Source organism: Ammospiza nelsoni, chromosome 21 (genome assembly GCF_027579445.1).
Source record: "Ammospiza nelsoni isolate bAmmNel1 chromosome 21, bAmmNel1.pri, whole genome shotgun sequence".
Classification (NCBI taxonomy): domain Eukaryota; kingdom Metazoa; phylum Chordata; class Aves; order Passeriformes; family Passerellidae; genus Ammospiza; species Ammospiza nelsoni.
In genome coordinates this window covers 8920171-8938271 of record NC_080653.1, presented here as the reverse complement: position 1 = coordinate 8938271, position 18101 = coordinate 8920171, and the positions used below count along the sequence as shown (strand labels likewise).

Here is an 18101-nt window from a genome sequence, read left to right as displayed (position 1 = left end):
CTACAGAAAAGGAAAGGTAATCCCAAAAATTTTCTGTGTAAAGGAATAATTCCATTCATTTCCACTATCTTAGTACAAAAAAGTGCCTGAAAGTTTCCAGAAATTGTACTATTAAAAAATTAAATCATATGGCTCACTGTATTAATAAATGGCAGCTTAAAAAAAAATCCCCAACAACTCAGAACAATTTCCTGCTAAAACTGAGTCAGGCAAACACAGTGAACTTGATGCCAGTGCAGAAGTGCTATTAATGCATTAACAGCTTCAATAAATACATTTTTACAGGTGTGACAATCCCTATGCTGGCCAATTGGAAAAATATCTATTTCCTACTTAAAAATAAGATTTTTGACCCATTACTACTTTTCCCGTAGATTTGGGGTTTTATTAAGGCACAGCAAGCCGTTGCCTCATTTTATTTTGGTTTAATGAAATAATCAGGAAAGTTCAGAGGCAACACTTACCTTTTTGCTAGCAGCATTTATCATTCCAACAGCAGAACAGCGCCACAAAAGCAGAAAGCAGCGGGCCCACTCCCCTCCAGCACTTCAAATCCCAACTCCTGGGAGGAACCCTGACTCAGCCCAAAGCTCTGCAGAGGGGAATGAGGAGGATGCAAAAATAAACGAGGCTGTAGCACCAGCTGGCAGCATTTTGGGTTCTGCTGGGGCAGGGGAAGGTCTCAGTGCTCAGCCGAGCCAAAGCCGCCGCTGGGATGGGGTTCTGCAGGATCCCCAGGCAGAGAGGGAAAGGCTGTGTGTTTATAGGAGGAAAAGGTATGAATTGTACATCCAGGAGCACTTCCCAGCTGCCAGGAATCCCCCACCCCTCCACGGCAGCAGCAGCAGCAGGTAAAGGAGATTCCTGCAGTGATTATTTGCAAGAGCAAAAGTCGCTGTGCCCGAATGCTGATTGAGGGATTGCTGTGAGCTGAATGCTGAAGGAGCCTCTGAGCTGCACCAGGGGTGTCACCCAAAATCCCAATAATTCCTGTATCCTAACAGTGGTTCCTCAATGTCTGTGTGGAGAAAAGGACATTGATATTTTACAAAACAAACCAACCTGTTAAAATATGGCTGCAGCTCAAGACTGCATCAACAATTAGAAGTGCTCCTTTCTACACTGCGTTTGTGCTAATTATTGCTGTTGGTTTATTTACAAACAACACTGCTAAACTTTCCAGCTATTCACGTTGTACACAGCAGATTTGTGAGCAGATGAAGGATCAGACACCTTGTTTAGAGGCTGAAATGATTTCCAGGCACATGAACTTCCCTTCCTTGAAACCGAGCAAGCTGCAAAGTCAGGATGGGAATCCAGCCCTCACCTCTTGGCTTTTGATCCAATTTTTGCTTTATTTTTGTAATAAAAATTCATTATCTCAGACCCTCAGATGTGACATTCTGGAGAAGCACATGTGAAAGGGAAACAGCACATGCAGAACAACAGGGCTTCCTTCTAACGCTAATTAGAAGTTCATTGGGCCAATGATTTAAAAATCCCATGGAACAGCCTTGTACTCCCCAACTTCAAATTTTTATAGTAAAATAACGTTTTTCATACAGAGTGTCATGACAATTCTTAAGGAGAACAGCCCAGCCCTCGCTGAAGGAAGTATTTGAAAGTTAGGTGACATCTGAAAGTCTCCCCGAACTCCCCTGAAAGATACTGTGCTGACTTCTCAAATTTTTTCTTAATGGCTTTTTAAATCGACCCTTTTACACAGAATTGATGTTTATAAGTGGCTTTTCTCCTGTTTAATACTTCAAAACTCCAGGATACCCAAAAGCTCTCAGAGCCTTTTGCTGGAAGCAGCAGCTTTGCAGCAGCTCCACGGCTCCCCAGACCCCAATAATGTCATTACATGCAACTCTAGAGCTTCCACAAGCACATAACCAGATGAACAATAAAAAAGTAAGCAAAAAATCCCATTAGGAATTAATTAACTGATGTTCAATTACATCCATTCCTGCTCTGCCAGAGTCACTAACAAAATCAGCACGCCTGCAAAATGTGGAAAGGTTAAAAGAACAGATTAAGCATCCAGAAAACCACCAGAGCATTTCTCTCAACACAATAGCTTATAATCATCTCATTTGGTTTTATAAAGTTTAATGCATAACACACTCTAATCTTATATTTATGCTGTGTTTACTAATGCATCTACATTTTAAAAATAAATTCCTGCCTGGTTAAATACATGTTATATTTGAAAGGGATTAGTTCTTCACTTGTAGGATATGCTGAAATTCATACCAGAAACTCTCTTTAAAAATAAAGCTGTACCAGATGAACAATTCAAACACATTAAGGAGAGGATTTTCAGCTGTCTTTAAAGAACTTTTTCAATGTCTTATTAAACTGACAAATCCACAACATTTGGTGGTGGTTTGGTTTTAAATATAGAAAGTTTTATATAGGAAACACCCTCCTAGAATATGTAAACAAAAATAGAAGAGAAAGGAGAGGAGCTGGGATTGGCAGGAAATATTATGTATTTATTTCTAAGTAACTACCACAGTAAACACTGAAAAGCTTTGAATGAGAAATAAAGAGACTTCCCTGCAGGATGGTTTTCAGATCATTTATTACCAATAAAGTAAAAGACAAATTGAAAATCAGAAGGAGGGGGTGGGAAACATCACAGACACCAGAACACTTGCACAGAGCTAATCAGAGCTTCGCAAATGTTGGAACATAAATAATTTAAAAGGTATCTCTACCAATTAAAATATCCTTAAGAGGTACACATTAAGTTTGCTTGCTTTATAAAAATCAGGTGCTTTATCCTAAAACCTGAGCGTGAGGGGCATTTTGTGGGTTATTTCGCTTCTAACTGGGAACAGCTAATGGCTACAACTTAAAACAACCTCCTCTTAGATGTGCTCCAAGTGGATTCCTTGGGAGAGCATTTGTGGGAGCAATCCAGGGTCCGTGTTCTCCCAGAACCCTGTGCCCAGCAGCAGCAGGAGCAAACTGAGGGGAGCGAGGGATGGAGCAACCCAGCGAGCAGAGTGTGAAACCCCACGGGCTGTGGGGTGAGCTGGGCCTCCTGTTACAACACCAGCACATCCTGGGGCACACTTAGGGCACAATTGCATCATCTGTTTAAGACACATCTCCCCACTCTTGCAGCCTGAGACCAAAGTGTTTAAGAGTGAAGCTCTGAACTCCGGAGCGCTGCCTGCCCGGCCGTGTCCTCTCTCATCCTGGGATTGTTTTGGGAGTTGCCTCTCTGAGGCAAGTACCAAAGGTGAAGGATGTTCTTTGCTGAGCTAATAAATAAGTTAAAAAAACCCAACAACAACAATAAAAAAACCCCAAACCATACAAACTCACGGTTTCCTTCCTGCTGCACTCTTCATCTCCAGACTCCTTTCAGTTCCCAGGGATTCACTTCCACACCATCCATCACACTTGCACAAACACACGTTAAGCACAGCTCAAGAACAGCCTCCCGAGGCTGCCACTGACAAAACTCACCCCTGGGGCTGTGCACTGCCAAGTCCTCTTTAAAAGCTGCTCCAGGACTGGTGCTGCACACCCACACCTTGAGGGAGTTTTGGAACACGTGGGTGTCCAGCTCAGACAGGTCTATCAGGTGTTTCTGAGAGACTACACCACACAAAAAAACAGCACAACCCACGCTCCCCAAAGCAGATACTCTCCACACTATGCTCTGTCAACACAGGAAAAAAAATATCTGGGAAAACAAGGGAAACCTCTCTGTCTTATTTTCATCAAGGCACACGATAAACGAACGCACATAACAGCCAGACAGACTTTCATAGTATCTGAAGCTATTCCCTTTGGTCCCCAAACTCATCACACACTCAGGAGAGGTTTTTCAGCAGCCTGCAGACAGGCAGAGGCTGCCCCATCCCAGTGACGTCCCCAATCCCCAGGACACAGATTTATGCCATGACAAGCTCAGCTGGGAAGCAGAGCTACAGCTGTGGATTTTGTTATGCACCACAAACCTGCCTGTCCCTTGCTACTTTTACCTCCTCCCAACCCCACAATAGTGTCTCACACCCAATCCAGCACCTCCTTGGCCATTCTGGGTCTCTCTGTCCAACACTTAATCTGAATCTTGCTTTGGTTTACAGCTCCTTTAGTGCACGCAGCCTGTGTGGGCAAAAACAAGGCACTTGTGGTTTTCTACCTCCACATCACCAAGATCCCAACAGCACAGGGATAATTTCTGGCCTGGTATTCTCTCTTCTGTGCTGCAGGCACAGAAACACTTGTGTGTCACACAGAACACGGGCTCCTCATCACCCTAAGAACTGGAATCACACAATCCTGTCTCTGCTGCCTGGAGCTGCAGAAGCAGTTCATCCCCCACTCTGCTCAGAACTCCTCTTCTTCCCAATTTACACCTTCACACAAAATGTGAATGCCACGTTAACATTTTTGTACGTGTTAAAAGCAGAGTTCTGGGTTTTTTTCTGTTAGCCTTTCCCAGCAATTGCCACGGGATGGTTCTTCTGGAGAAAACACGATCTAAACTGAAATGGCTGACAGCAATATATGTGACTACACAATGTGGTGGATCCTCTGCAAGAGAGCAAACTGCCCTTACTTTCTGCACATCACCAAAGCACCAAATGGATCTCCACCTACCAACCACTACCCCACACTCCTCCTTACCTGTCACCTTTTCCTCTGGGGGAAATCACTTCCCGTTGTTATTTTCACCTGATTACAGCGGGGAAGGGGAGGGAACCCGCGGCTTTCGGGAGGCGAAGAGCCAAGCCCCTCGCACTAAGTTACTTTCCCACAGAAAACCACGCTCGGGCTGCCGTGAGGCTTTAAAAGCAGGAATTAAGAGCTGAGAGAGAGGGTCTGTGCCTGTTTTTAGCAAATGGAGTCAGCACAGTACGTGAGGGGCGGATGGGAGCGAGAGGGGCGGCCGCCCTCAGCAGCCGTGCAGGCCGCGGTCAGCAGCCGTCCAGGCCGCACTCGGCGCTGAGGCACTCCGAGGTCTCCAGCTCCACGCTGGAGAGGAACCTGCGCGTGGCCTTGCGGCAGTTGTAGTCCAGCGTGGTGGTGTAGACAGTCTTGGCGTGCTTGGGGTAGATGATGGTGGTGCTGGTGAAGCGGCGGGGCCTGTGGCGCGGCTCGAAGCGCACCTCGGCCTTGTAGCTGCGCCACGAGCAGTTGGGCACGCAGACGATGGTCTGGCTGCACGAGGCCACGCTCAGCCCCACGGGCAGGTACACGTCGGCGATGAAGTGCTTCTCCGAGTCGTACCTCACCGAGGAGGTGTACCTGTGACAGAAAAGCCCAGGTTTATCATGGAATAATCAGGTAAAATCATTGGGTTGAAAGAGATCTTTACGATTATCGAGTCCAACCCAGCCCCAACACCTCAGCTAAACCAAGTGCCACATCCAGTCTTGTTTTAAACACATCCAGGGATGGTGACTCTACCACCTCCCTGGGCACCTCATTCCAATATTTTATCACCCTTTCTGTAAAAAACTTTTTCCTAATACCCAACTTATATTTCCCTTGGTGCAGCTTGAGACAATATCCTTTCGTTCTGTCAGCTGCTGCTTGGAGAAAGAGACCAACCCCACCTGACTGCAACCACTTTTCAGGGAGTTGTAAAGAGTCATAAGGTCACTTCTGAGTCTCCTCTTCTCCAGGCTGAACACCCCCAGCTCCCTCAGTTGTTCCTCACAGGGTTTGTGTTCCAAGCCCCTTACCAGCCTTGTTGCCCTCCTCTGGACAATCAAGCATCTCAACGTCCTTCCCAAACTGAGGGGCACAAAGAGCAATTACAGGGAGGAAGAAATAATTCTAATATAATTAGAATTACTAATTAGATAATTAATATAATTAGAATTACTAACTACAGCAGTGCAATTGTAGCTGGTAGCTAGGAGAGCATTTCTGTTGGAGACAAGCTCCAGTCACAGAAGCACAACCTTTAAACATTGTTGACCTCATCCATAGAAATAACTCTGTGTAGTGTCAGGTCAGTGATTCTTTAAAGGACAAGGTTTCATATTTGCATGAATGTGCTCTGCCATCAGCATGACTGATGAGATATTTGAGGTGGATGAAGCAGGGCTGAGGATGGGTTGCTGCAGGGGATTTGTGAGCTCTGCTCATGGGTTTTTGGGAAGAGGAGCTGTCAGGTACTGGAGTGGCTCCTCATCCCACCTCACACAGAACCATCTGCTGGTGTCTTACACATTCACAGGATGAGAAAAGAGCCTTATGTTAGCAGCATTCCCAGGATTATCACCACCCAGCCCAGCTGCCAGCACTACCAAAACTTCCTCTCAGCCCTAAGCTCTGAATGTACAAACCTCCTGCAAACTCCCAAACCCAGAGGCCTTGATCTACATTTAGGCTTGGCACACAAACATCCCAACTCCTCTGGGCTGGGAAGCACACGTTATCTCCTCAGCTTTTCTCTGCCAGGAATCACCCAGGAGTGCTTTGCTATCACCCCTGGCACGGGGCACTCTCTGAAGACAAACTCCTCAAGGTTCAGCTGGCAGGAAAACACTCCAGATTGCACACCCAAACCCTCTGTGCCTGGGTTGCAAAAGAAAGTTTTAATCTCCTTCACACTGAGACAACTCAGTTGGCTTTTCCACTAACTAAGGAGTTAACTGCCTCCAATTCCAGCCACAGCACAAGCTCCTTCCCCACACCAGGACATAATTCTCCCTACCCTCCCCTGCATTAGGCTTCCATTTGATTTTATCAGCCTTCCTCTAATTGCACAGTCATCAACTGGGAGCCTTCTTTTCTCATTACTGCAAATCGTGGTGTTCAAAGGAATAATTCACAGGCTGTGAAGTGATGCAGTGCATTAAAAAAAAAAAAAAAAGAATTATGCACTCCTCTGAATGTTAACATTTCTTTCAGTTCACACAACCAGCCACAGCTGTTAAGATAGAAAGTGCTTATTATAAAACCAGGAGGTTGAAAGAGCAACATTTCTTTCCCTTAATGAAACAGCCCTAGAAAGATCTTTGAAGGTCTTCCCTCATGATTGCCTCCTGGTTAATCAGCTCAAGGGCAACGTTTTGGAGCAGTGCAAGAAAGGAAAAGCAGGAGAGTAAAATGTAAGAAAGTCTTCCTGGAAAAATAACCAACCAAACAACCATATGGGTGGGATTAAAAGAGGCTGAACACTCCTTTAGCCTGTACAAATGTCCAGGTCCAGGAATGTACAGCTGCAGTGAACAATGGCTCTGCAAATAAATTAACTTGACTCACAGGCACTGATAAGGCCTAACTGCTCCTTCACAGGCTAACTCCTCTAACTCCCTCCAAAGGAGATGACTGTAAGACAATATTTACCTTATTTCCTTGGCTGGTAAAGGGTCAAACTCAACTCCTTCACCAAAGGATAAAGGACACAATCTTGGAGGGCAGCCGGAGAGAATGGGGCTGGGGGAGAACACGGAACTCTGCAAAAGAAATGCAAAATGTTTCATGTTACCATACTGTGGCACCTTTTATGTTACAATGCAGCACATTCTCAGGGAAACAGATTTATTTATCCCTTGGTAGGGAGATGTTGAGGTTCACATTTACGTGCAGGAGGATCTGCTGCACCAAGATGTGCTACAGGTGCATCCCTTAGGCCTGACTCCACACTGGTCTTAAGCATCCTAGAGGTGGCCAGGAGCATTTTTTGAAGACAAGGTCCTAACTTGTCTTCAGCAGCTTAATGCAGAGGAGCCACTCTGGGAAATGAGGGAGGACTGCAACCCCTCTGTGCAGTGTGGTCTGTTCCCTGCACGAACCCACAATCAAGTTATAACCAACATTTTTTGATGTCTGAGGGTTCCCTCCTTGCTGAATTCACCCCATACCCCCACGGACAGACCACAGAGGAAATTACCACAGGGCACCTCACCATGAGCCACCTCCCTGCTCCACAGCTACGCCCTGGCTCCTGTTTGTGGGCATTAAATCCAACCTAATTCACACACCAAGTGTCGGGAAGGATTAACTCATTCCCGCCGAGGGGTGGGTGATTCACTGCCTGTCCCTGTGCTGCTCTCCTGACACCCAGCACCAGGAGCTGATACTGAATCCCACAGCCCGAGGAAACCAAAGCAGCCCTGGAGGATGGAACCCAACCCGCGTGTGCTTCTGGAGCCACCTCTGCACGTGTGTTTGCTATCGAGGGGCTGGGGGGCTGTGAGCATCTTTCCCTCCTATGGCTTTTTCCAATTCCACAGCAGCAACCCTGCAGAAAACGGATTTTCCCTCTACATCTGCAGTTTCCAAACTATTTGCACCAGCAGCTCCACATCCAAAAACTATTTGGTGAAAAAGCAAATTAACTGAAACCGCACTTTATGCACGATAAAGTTACTGCTCCGGGTCACTCGGGAATAACGGGAGCTCACTTTCCACAGGGATTTCCAAAGACGTGCTGCGATGCCAGGAGGGACAGGAGCTTCCCTTGCAGCCAGAGCTTTGTGAAAAGCCCCGACCACCCCGCTTCCCGGCGGGACCCTTCCCTCCCGCTGCAAACCTATTCCGGGACACCACAGCGGCCGGAGGGCTCGGTTAAAACGGAGAAAAACAGCGGGCGGTTCTTCCAGCCCATCCCAGGGCGACCAGACGCGGGTTCCTCCCTCCTTCCCCGCGGGATGCGCGGAGCAGCGCGGGGAGCTCCGGAGGGCAGCGGCCCCGCCGGGACCCCGCACCTGCCGTGGCGGCACCGGGGCTGCCGGTCCCGGAGGGTGCGGGCAGAGCGGCTCGGGGCCGGTACTCACCGCGGCGGAGGGCGCGGGCGGCTCGGGCTCCGGGAGCCCGTTGGCGGCGGCGCGGTCGGGACTGCCCGACGAGAGCAGCCAGGGCGGCGGGGCCGGGCCGGGGCTGGGCGGCAGCCCGGAGTCGGGGCTGTCGAGGCCGGAGTCGCCCCGCTTCCTCATGTCCGGGAGGTCGGGCACCTCCCGCAGGCTGAGCCGCCCCACCATGGCCGAGCCGCCGCCGCCTGCCCCGGCCGGCCCCTGCCCGCGCTGCGCTCCCTGCGCCGCCTGCGCCCGGGCGGCGGCGGCGGCGGGCGGGGCGGGGCGGCCCGGGGAGGGGCCACACGGGGGCGGGGCGTGCCCGGCTCCCACCGGTGTCCCTGGGTCCCACCCGTGTCCCACCCGTGTCTCTGTGTCACACCGGTGTCCCTGGATCCCACCTGTGTCCCACCCGTGTGTCCGTACCCCACCCGTGTCCTCGTGTCCCACCTGTGTCTCTGTGTCACACCCGTGTCTCTGTGTCCCACCGGTGTCCCTGTATCCCACTCGTGTCCCCGTGTCACACCCGTGTCTCTGTGTCCCACCGGTGTCCCTGTGTCCCACTCGTGTCCCCGTACCCCACTGGTGTCCCCACGTCCCACCGGTGTCTCTGTGTCCCACCCGTATCCCTGCGTCCCACCCACGTCCCTATGTCCCACCCGTGTCTCTATATCCCACTGGTGTCCCTGTGTCCCGCCCGTGTCTCTGTACCCCACCCGTGTCCCACCCGTCTCCTTATGTCCCATCCATGTCCCTTTATCCCACCGGTGTCCCTGTGTCCCACCCGTGTCCGTGTACCCCACTGGTGTCCCCGTTCCCCGGGCTGTCCCCGTCCTGCCGGTGCTCGCCGTTTTCCCGCAGTCCCTGCCCTCCTGGCGACCCCACTCCCGTCCCCTCGCTCGGAATTTGCCATTGGAAAGTGGCGGTGGCGGAGTCACCGTCCCTGGGTAAGGCCAGACCGAACTCAGTGCTCTGGTGGGGCTGACAAGGTGGGGATGGCTGCCGGGTTGGACTCGATGATCTCGGAGCTCTTTTCCAACTTAAACGATTCTGGGATTCTGCGGAACCGTGCCCGATGGAAACTTCCCTCCACACATCCTGCTCCAACCCACAGTGCACCATCCCAATGTGCTGCCAGCACGGATTTTGGGGATTTTGGGGAGCACTGAAAGAGCTGCCAGATCCTGCTGGGCTGCCCCCACCTCCAGTGGTGCTTTCCCCAAGAACAGGGATTTTGGCAGCCGGGTTAAACCCCCCAAATTCCCCCTCCAGGCTGCTCCTTCTCCCTCCTCATTCCCAAGCATTCAGGCTCAGGCAGCAGCGCTGCTGCCCCTAATTGCATTTTTCAGGCAAAGCTGCCGAAGCTGAAACAAGAGAACAGAAGGAAACGGTCATTCTAGCACTACAGGAGAGCGAGGGAACCTTTTTTGGAAAATCCTAATGAAATAATTGCGCCATGTCATCAGATTTGGTGGGGGAATACTCTTGTGGAGGGAAAGCAACCCTGCAGCCGGCCAAAGTCAACACTCCCCTGCACAGAAAGCAGCAGTCTGGGCTGATGGGCCCAGCACAAGTGAACCCAAACCTCTGAAAAAAATTCCTTCCCTGCCCCAAAATTAAAAGCAGAGCAGAACTTTCAGCCGTAGGCGTCTGTGGTTTGCAGCTATGCGGTGCTGGGAACTCCGGAGACTTCCTCAAGGAATTTACATTCCTTTGAAGAAATACTATGAGGCTGTTTGTCTTTGCTGAAAAATGCAGATGGAAAGAAAAGGAACATTAAGAATTTTGACTGAAATCTTTGGGGTCTGAGCAAATGTGCTGGACAGGTGTTTTCTTCCTTCTAATTTAAGTGTATCCCCCCCCCCCCAAAAAAAGAGATGCTGGTCTCTGCAAGCAATAGGAAAACTGATCAGTCCTCGCTCCAAAATCTCCCATAAAAGCCCTTTATGAAATCAGATGCCTTGGAAGGCACTGGAGCAGTTTCCAGATGAACACAATCATCATTTCAGAGCTGCTGTGCAGCTCCTGGGTGGAAACCAACGCTGCCAACAACCCACTACGTGCAGTTTAGGAGGGGAGAACTTGTGGCACATCCCAGCAGTCACCTCTGAGAGCTGTGGCTGCTCCCACTGCCACTCCCATGGGGATCAGGGCCCAAGAGAGAGGGATATCTGCCTGGGGTAAGCAGAACTCATGGAAATCTTTCTGCTCCTTATTTACCAGCAAAAAACCTCCCATTCTGGCGTGGCTTGACACAAAAGTTAATTTTTTGTGCCCTTCCAGGTTCTCATTTCTGAGCTCTGCAGCCCAGCCAAGGGTCTCCTGCAGCACCAGCATCCAGACCTGCAATTCTGCCTGCTATGATGAAAAGGAAGCATTTAAGCAGAATTTTAACTGCTCAATAACTCAAATACTGTTGAGTCACTGTGTACAGGGGCTTTTTCAGGACATGTACTCTGCCCCCTCGGAAAGTCTGACTGGTTTTAAGTCTCAAACTGTACCAACCCGTGCCATCCCTGATGCCATTGGAAATCTTTTCCCCTGCCTGTTTGTCCACATTATTTACTCTTTAACTGCCCACACACAGGCAGGATGGGGCAGATAAAAAGTCTCTTATCAAGATCCTCCTTCCATAAAGGACTTTCACACGAGGCTGGGCGTGCTCGGCTTAATCAGCAACGGAACCACAGGCAATGCCACGCGACAGCCCCATTGCTGGGAGAGGCAAACCAAAAGGATCCCTGTGATACCTGAAAATGATAAAACTTTGGGAATAATAATAAAAATAACTTTGGGAAGTTATTTCCAAAGGATGGGAAGTGCCAGGCTGTGCCACAGAGCACTGATGGCAGGGACGAGCGCTGACAGCACGTGGCTGAAGCTGCTGAGGTTTCATCAGCTTTTACAGCCCTGCTGCCACCGCCCTCGTGGAGCCAAGCAGAGGCTCGTGGAGGCTTGGCCATCGTCACTGGGATGCTCAGAGTCCTGGCTGTAAACCCGGGGGAAGAAAGGAACACCCAGCGCCCGGCGCTGCTCCTGCCCAAGGGCGGAGGGGGTAGGACGGCCAGGAGAAAAGCAAATGAGTCATTAATGCTCTGAGTGAAAGGAGCTGCTCCAGCGTCATGCCGAGCGTGGAAAAAGGCACTACCCCTTAATTAATTCCAAAGGAAAAATTCGGATCTCCCAGAAAACGCTCCCGCAGTGGCAGACAGCAGAACTGATGTGATTATTTAGGGGCGCGAGGTCGGGAGCGTTGAGCCACCCACATGGGGCAGGGAGCTGCTGTGGATGGGGATGGTGCCAGAGGAGGTGGAAAGGGCAGAGAGGAGCTGCAGGAGCAGATGGACAGCAGGGAGTGCTGGGTCCAGCACAGTTTGGGTGAGGTCCATCCCAGCCACTGGGATTTGCAGCTGTACAGAAACACCCAGCAATGAGCATCAGTTACCATTTAATTCACGTTAGTGTCACACCCCATGTACAGTCAGGATTACACCCCGGTCCGAAACCATAAAAAGTGGCATTTTGTACAGAAAACAGTAATCATCCTTTATTCCCCAAAGCTGTAAACTCCAAAGAGCTAATGCACAAATAGAGGCCTGCCAAATCTAATAAACACCCAAGAGCCAGGGGCACAAAACTCTTACACCAGAAGTAGGAAACTGTGGATTTGTTCTCTGAAAATGGAACTCCAAACACTCAGCCCTGTAGCGTTCTTCAAAGGCTGAAACTAAAAATTCATTTCTCATTTTATTTCCTCTTATCTACAGAATGAAATGCAGAGAATGAAATGGGGGAAGCCTTTGGGTAAGACACACGATGATAACTTCAACATCGTCTTCAGCTATTCATAATTTAGTGAGAGACTTAGCCTTAGACAAAGCAAAGAAAAATTCATCTAAAATAAATTATTCATCCCCTCACGGGAATAATGAATCTCTGCAAACCCATGTTCCCTCCTCTCCAGCTCTGCAGTGTGGCACCTCATTGGCCATCCTGCACATGCACCTTGAGATAATCTGTCCTTGGGGAATGGCTGCTCAGAATCCCAATGTGCTTTCAACCATTCCTTCCTCTGTCACCAAACAGGGAATCAGGAGGCAACAGCAGATTTGTAAAACTGGAGTGATGAGAAACTGCTGTCCCTCCCCACAGGTGTTGTTATTGCTGCTCTTTACTCCCCATCTCAGCAAAGCTCTGGATGCAGCTCATGTTCCTGGAGCCTGATCTGCCCTCCCTGATGTGCAGCAGTGATTTTTACAATCCCTGTGAGTACAGCCCCTAAATAAATACAGTCCTAAGGCCCAAACTTGCCCTGGTGGGGAGCACAACCCTCCCAGGAAGGCATCTGACAGCGTGGTTATTCCTCACCTGCCACACTGGTAAAGGATTTCCCTTTCCTGCACATGCAAGTGAAGCTTGGGTTAAATAACACAGGCACGACTGGTTGATCTGCCCTACATCCATTTGGGATGCACTCATGGTTGGGGATACGCCTTCAAAGTCTCCCAGAAAGGGCACAGAGGAGTTTGGGAAGAAATCCAACAGTGCCAATAAAAAGGTGAGGCCTCAGTGCATGGAGACTCCTTGGAGAAGCATCCACTGATCCCAGCCCTGCTCCACGCTGGCTCTGTGCCTGGGAGCCAGGAGCTGGCCCATGGGAAGAGGGGCTGGGTTATCCAAAACATTTCACTGCTGCTTCTCCTCCCCTCTGCACTGCTGCAAGCTGAGGCTCAGAGGAACAGGAGGAGGAGGAGGGCCTTGAAGCCTGAGGCTGCTGAAAGCCTCCTGTGGCACCAAGTGGCCCTGGCTCCCTGACAGAGCCAGCACCTCTCCCTGCAGGCCAGCAGAGGTGCCAAGGATTTGCCTTTCTGTTTCATGGTGCTTTGTGCATGCCTGTCCTGGGAGCAGGGGAGAAATCTGCCCTGGGGTTCCCTCCTGGGCATCTCATTGATCCAGTGGAGCTGCAGGTGCCTGGATCCCAGCTGATAGAGGGTTGGGGTTTTCATGGTGGTGATGGGGTTGGTTCCCCCCACCACAGAATAAATAATGAATCAGAGGAACAGCTCTGCAGCAGGGAGTGAGCACTAACACAGAACTGAGGCAAAGCCCTCAGTGCTGCAGCAGGAGCTCAGCCAGGGTAAAAGCTGTGACCCCAAGTGCATCACAGCCAGACAGGCTCTGAATCCACCTGAATGCTTTCTGTACTGATGAATTCCAGGTGCCTCTATTTCCTCCACCACATGGACCTGGCAATGCCCTGGGTTTCACTCCTGCTAAGCTGAGGGCAAACACCTTGCTCAGATTCCTCCTCGGTCTGAAAGCGCCGATGGCTGAGAGATCACGGGGGCTGGGAGGGACAGCACAGGGTGTAAATCACAACCTGCCCAGCTCAGCAGCCCCGGGGCAGGGAGCTCCCCCCGTGCTCCCTCAGAGCCTCTTCTTGATGAGCTTCTCCAGTTTGCGGATGCGGGAGGATTCCTGCTCGGGCGTGGGAGCGCTCAGCGAGAGCGAGCCGGAGCCGTCGCCGCCGGGGGGAGGAGAGGGGAGGCGCAGGCGGAACAGGTCCAGCATGCTGCTCTGCTCGCTCCTCTTCAGGCCCTGGGGGAGCAAAGGACAGCACTCACTGACCTGCCAGCAGCTGCAGCAGAGCCCATCTCAAACCTCCACCTCAAAGACTCACCCACCAGAGAGCCCTGAACAACCCCGAGCAGAGCAGGTATCAAAATGTGAAACAAACTCAAAACCTTTTCTCCAGCAGCAACTCTACTTTCAAAGAAAAGATAAACTTACAGTGCTTCTCTCACCCCCCAAGCCCCTCAGAATTCACACTGAAATAAAGTCCCCAGCAATCCCCAAGCAGCACTAGAGGATGAGCAGATTCCCATCCTCTCACCTTCATGTCAAGGATTTTCTGGAATGTGTCAGTGCTGCAGTCAGCGAGGAGCTTGATGTAATTGTCCACAAACACAACTGGGGGCTCGTGGGGAGCCATCACCACCTGCCAAGACAAGGAAAAAGAGATCAGACAAATAATAGGAATTAAAGGCAGTGCTCAGTCAGCTCTGGCACAGGAGTGACAGCAGGGCTGGCTCCTAAAATAAAATGTTTAAGGAACAAGAAAGGGGCTGGATATGAGAGGGGTAAAGGTGAGTGAAGAGAAGCAGAGTAAGGACAGCGAGGAAGTTGGGTCTCTTTCAGCACAGCAGTGCTGCTCATGGGCTCTGCATCCTGTTTCAAAGGGCAGCAGGACTTTGTCTGTGGCCTGTGGGCTAGCAGGCACTGGGGCATTGTGAAAGCTCAAGATTTTATCATGCTGCAGGGGGAAGACAAGCTGGGGAGCTGCTCAGGGGACAGTGCTGGCAGTGGTGGTGACACTCACAAAGTCCCAGGAGATCAGGCAGCCTGGACAGAGTCCAGACCCTCAGCTTGGCTGTGTGTCCCTCCTGCTCCCTCCTGCCTGCAGGCAGGACACACAGCGTGTCACAGGGGAATGTGACAACACTCTGGTCACCCCCTCAGTGCCCAGGACAGCGAGGGCCAGAGCTCTCTGCTCTGCAGCTCTCCTGACATGGCCACACACAGCCACTCTGTCCTTGGGCTGCAGCTCCTCTTGGACATTCTGGAGGGGAGGGATGAAGGATGGGAACCCCCCACCAACATCTGCCCAGGAGCAATCATAAAAAACAAGGAAAAAATCAAAATAGCCTCAAAGCTGGTAAGATGATCCCTCACTGATGGGTTTTTCTTACATAAGCAGCAAGCTCCACAGAGAACACATCTTTTGATAATACTGGGGAGCCAAACCTTCTTTCTGAGGAAGAGTGTGTCTGTGTTTGTCTGAGTGCGTGTAAATGGGCAGAAACAGCACCAGACCAGACCCTTCCCTGTCTCCAAAACCATTTCCATATGTTTGCACTGACCCAGCTCACCCCACACTGCATTCTGTCACCAAGACATTTCTTTCTTTCCCTGCACTTCAGACCACTAAACATCATAGCCATGTATACACTTATAAATCCTTAATTTACAGCCCTTGTAAAAATCCTGTGCCAAGATGAAAAGCTGGAGCTTCAGAGAGCGTGGCCAGAGGAGAAGGGGAAGAGCTCAGCAGGGTGTGCATGGCCCAGGGCCCTCCTCCCCACTCCCATCTGTGGGGCTCAGCTCAATGGACTTGTTTGTGCTGCCCATGGGCCCAAAGTTTGTCTTCCTGAATTACCTGCCCCAGAACCAGCCTGGGAACACAGACTGGAGCTCCCAGTGCTGTCAGCCTGTGGCTGTTTGATCTGCAGTTCTGCACACAGAGGCCAGCACGGGCTGTGTGACACTGACACAGCAGTGCCACTGCTGCTACACAGCCTGGGGACCTGCAGCTCTCCATGTGCTGCTTTCCTCTCCAATGTGGTGCTAAGGGTAAACAAATTAACTCCATTACTCTTGTGATTCACACACAAGCTCCAAGGAAAGAGCTGCTCTGCACACAACAGGCACCAATCTTCCCTGCTCCCATTAGCACAAACCAGGAACATTTTTATTCTGGTGATTTCTAGGAAAATTTAGACTACAATTCACTAACATCTCAGTCACCTCAGTCCAAAAGCAGGGAGCTGGAGAGCTGATGTCTGAATCCAGAGCACACACTGAGCTGTGACATTGCTCTGGGATGGGAGCAGAGCCACCCTGAGCAGCAGCTGAGCAGGGACAGCTCAGGCTCCTCAGCCCCTGGCCCTGGCTGTGCTCACAGGAGGCTCTGGCTGCCAGCTGCCTGTCCTGCCTGACCCCAGGTCCCACTGATTCCCTCCCAGGAATGCCCTCCCAGCATTGCTGGCCAGCAGGGGACAATCCCAGCACCCAGCAGGGCACAACTGTGCAGCTGCCACAGCTCCTCCTGGGATCCAACCTGGCTTCAAACTGGGAAGGGCAGATTGCTTTGCTTGCTGCTTTTCATGAAGACAACACTCTGCTTTTGGGTCATTTTCCAGGCACCAGGTCTGGAAAATGAAAAAGGGCTCTGGTGAGTACAGTAAGCCAGACATGTTTGCACTGGCTGTTGCACTAGACAGTAAACAGGTGACTCAAGCACAGCTTGGCTCCCCTGAGTGAGGAGTCTGCACAAAGGCCTGGAGTAACCAACCTGAACCACAGCAGACCCTCAGGGATGCAAACTGATTTCCACCAGCTCCTGAGGGAACCTGGTGGCCCAACTCTCCAAACCTGAGCCTTTGGTTGCCTTGAAAAGTGAGGGTGAAAACTCCAAAGTGGTATCAGAAGGGAGTGGGGGCAAACCCAAGGGGAGTGAGCCAGGTCTGCAGAGCAGCTGGCAGAGCCCCCAGGCAGGCTCACAAAGCTCATGTGCAATTGCAGATTGCTGCATTCAGAGGAAGGGCCCCCTGGAATTCACTGCTGTGATTCCCAGGCCAGCAGTCTGGCTGGCAGGGTACCAACAGGCTTGAGTTACCTTCAGGATCATTTCAGCCCGAGTCATGCCTTTCACCACTATCTTTGTGTAGCTGGCAGGAGCCTTCCTCACCACTTGGGACCCAATGGAGGGCAGATCCAGGAGAACCATCTTCAGAGAGTGAGTGTCCAGCAGCAGCTGCAAGGGTTAACCACACTCTGTTACTCAGGCTCCTTCTACACCAAAATCCATCAACTGCTGTAACCCAACATCCTTCAAAGTTTAACATCCTCAAAAGTTTAACACCCTTAAAAGTTTAACATCCTTCAAAGTTTAACATCCTCAAAAGTTTAACATCCTTCAAAGTTTAACATCCTTCAAAGTTTAACACTTCCCACACTGGAAGAAATCCTGTTAATCTGACTGCAGGAAAAGGAGGGACTGAGCCATGTAGTGACAATTCCAGGAGACAGGATCACCCCCATGGCTACAGATCAGCATGGTGGTTGATTTTAACACAGCACTGCTCTGCTGGTTGGAAATTACTTATGGCAGCCCAACATCTGGCACATCAGGCACAGATTTCCAGTCCTTCCCCCCCAAAAAGTATGAAGGGAAATAATCTTGGTTACCTGGAGCTGCACCATGGTTTAGATACTGAGGTCAAATGAACTAACATCAGCCACACACACAGTCAGGTTTTCTGCATTCACCCAACCCCTTGATTGGGTTTTTTCCTTAAAAACTGTCACACAATTCAACTGAGAACTGCCCACGGCCTGGATGTTGTTTGTTTCTACCCCAGCAAATAAATAAGCAGCAGCCATGAAATTGAGCCCAGACAGACAGCACTGTCTCATGATAAAATGCTGTGGGTCAGGGCTCCTTAGAGCAAAATTATCCTGAATACCACACTCCTCTGATTGCAC

The 18101-nt window shown here is 50.5% G+C and overlaps 2 protein-coding genes across 3 annotated transcripts in view; both read right to left on the bottom strand.

Annotated features, from left to right (window-relative positions):
* Positions 1-2570: 2570 nt before the first annotated feature.
* Positions 2571-8967, bottom strand: RFLNB (refilin B). The gene is made up of 3 exons (XM_059486876.1): positions 8763-8967; positions 7330-7439; positions 2571-5274 (listed from the first exon to the last, which is right to left on the bottom strand). Exons 1-3 carry the CDS (start codon positions 8964-8966, stop codon positions 4944-4946), a joined length of 645 nt encoding a protein of 214 aa, XP_059342859.1. The 5' UTR covers position 8967; the 3' UTR covers positions 2571-4943.
* Positions 8968-12208: 3241 nt separating this feature from the next.
* The window catches only part of VPS53 (VPS53 subunit of GARP complex), a 64212-nt gene continuing 58319 nt past the window's right edge, over positions 12209-18101 (bottom strand). For both annotated transcript variants that reach the window (XM_059487040.1, XM_059487041.1), the window contains exons 20-22: positions 17233-17370; positions 14671-14775; positions 12209-14375 (exon numbers count right to left, since the gene is read on the bottom strand). In XM_059487040.1, coding sequence (XP_059343023.1) covers positions 14205-14375; positions 14671-14775; positions 17233-17370 — 414 coding nt within the window. In that variant the 3' untranslated portion in view covers positions 12209-14204. The remainder of the gene's footprint in view (positions 14376-14670; positions 14776-17232; positions 17371-18101) is intronic.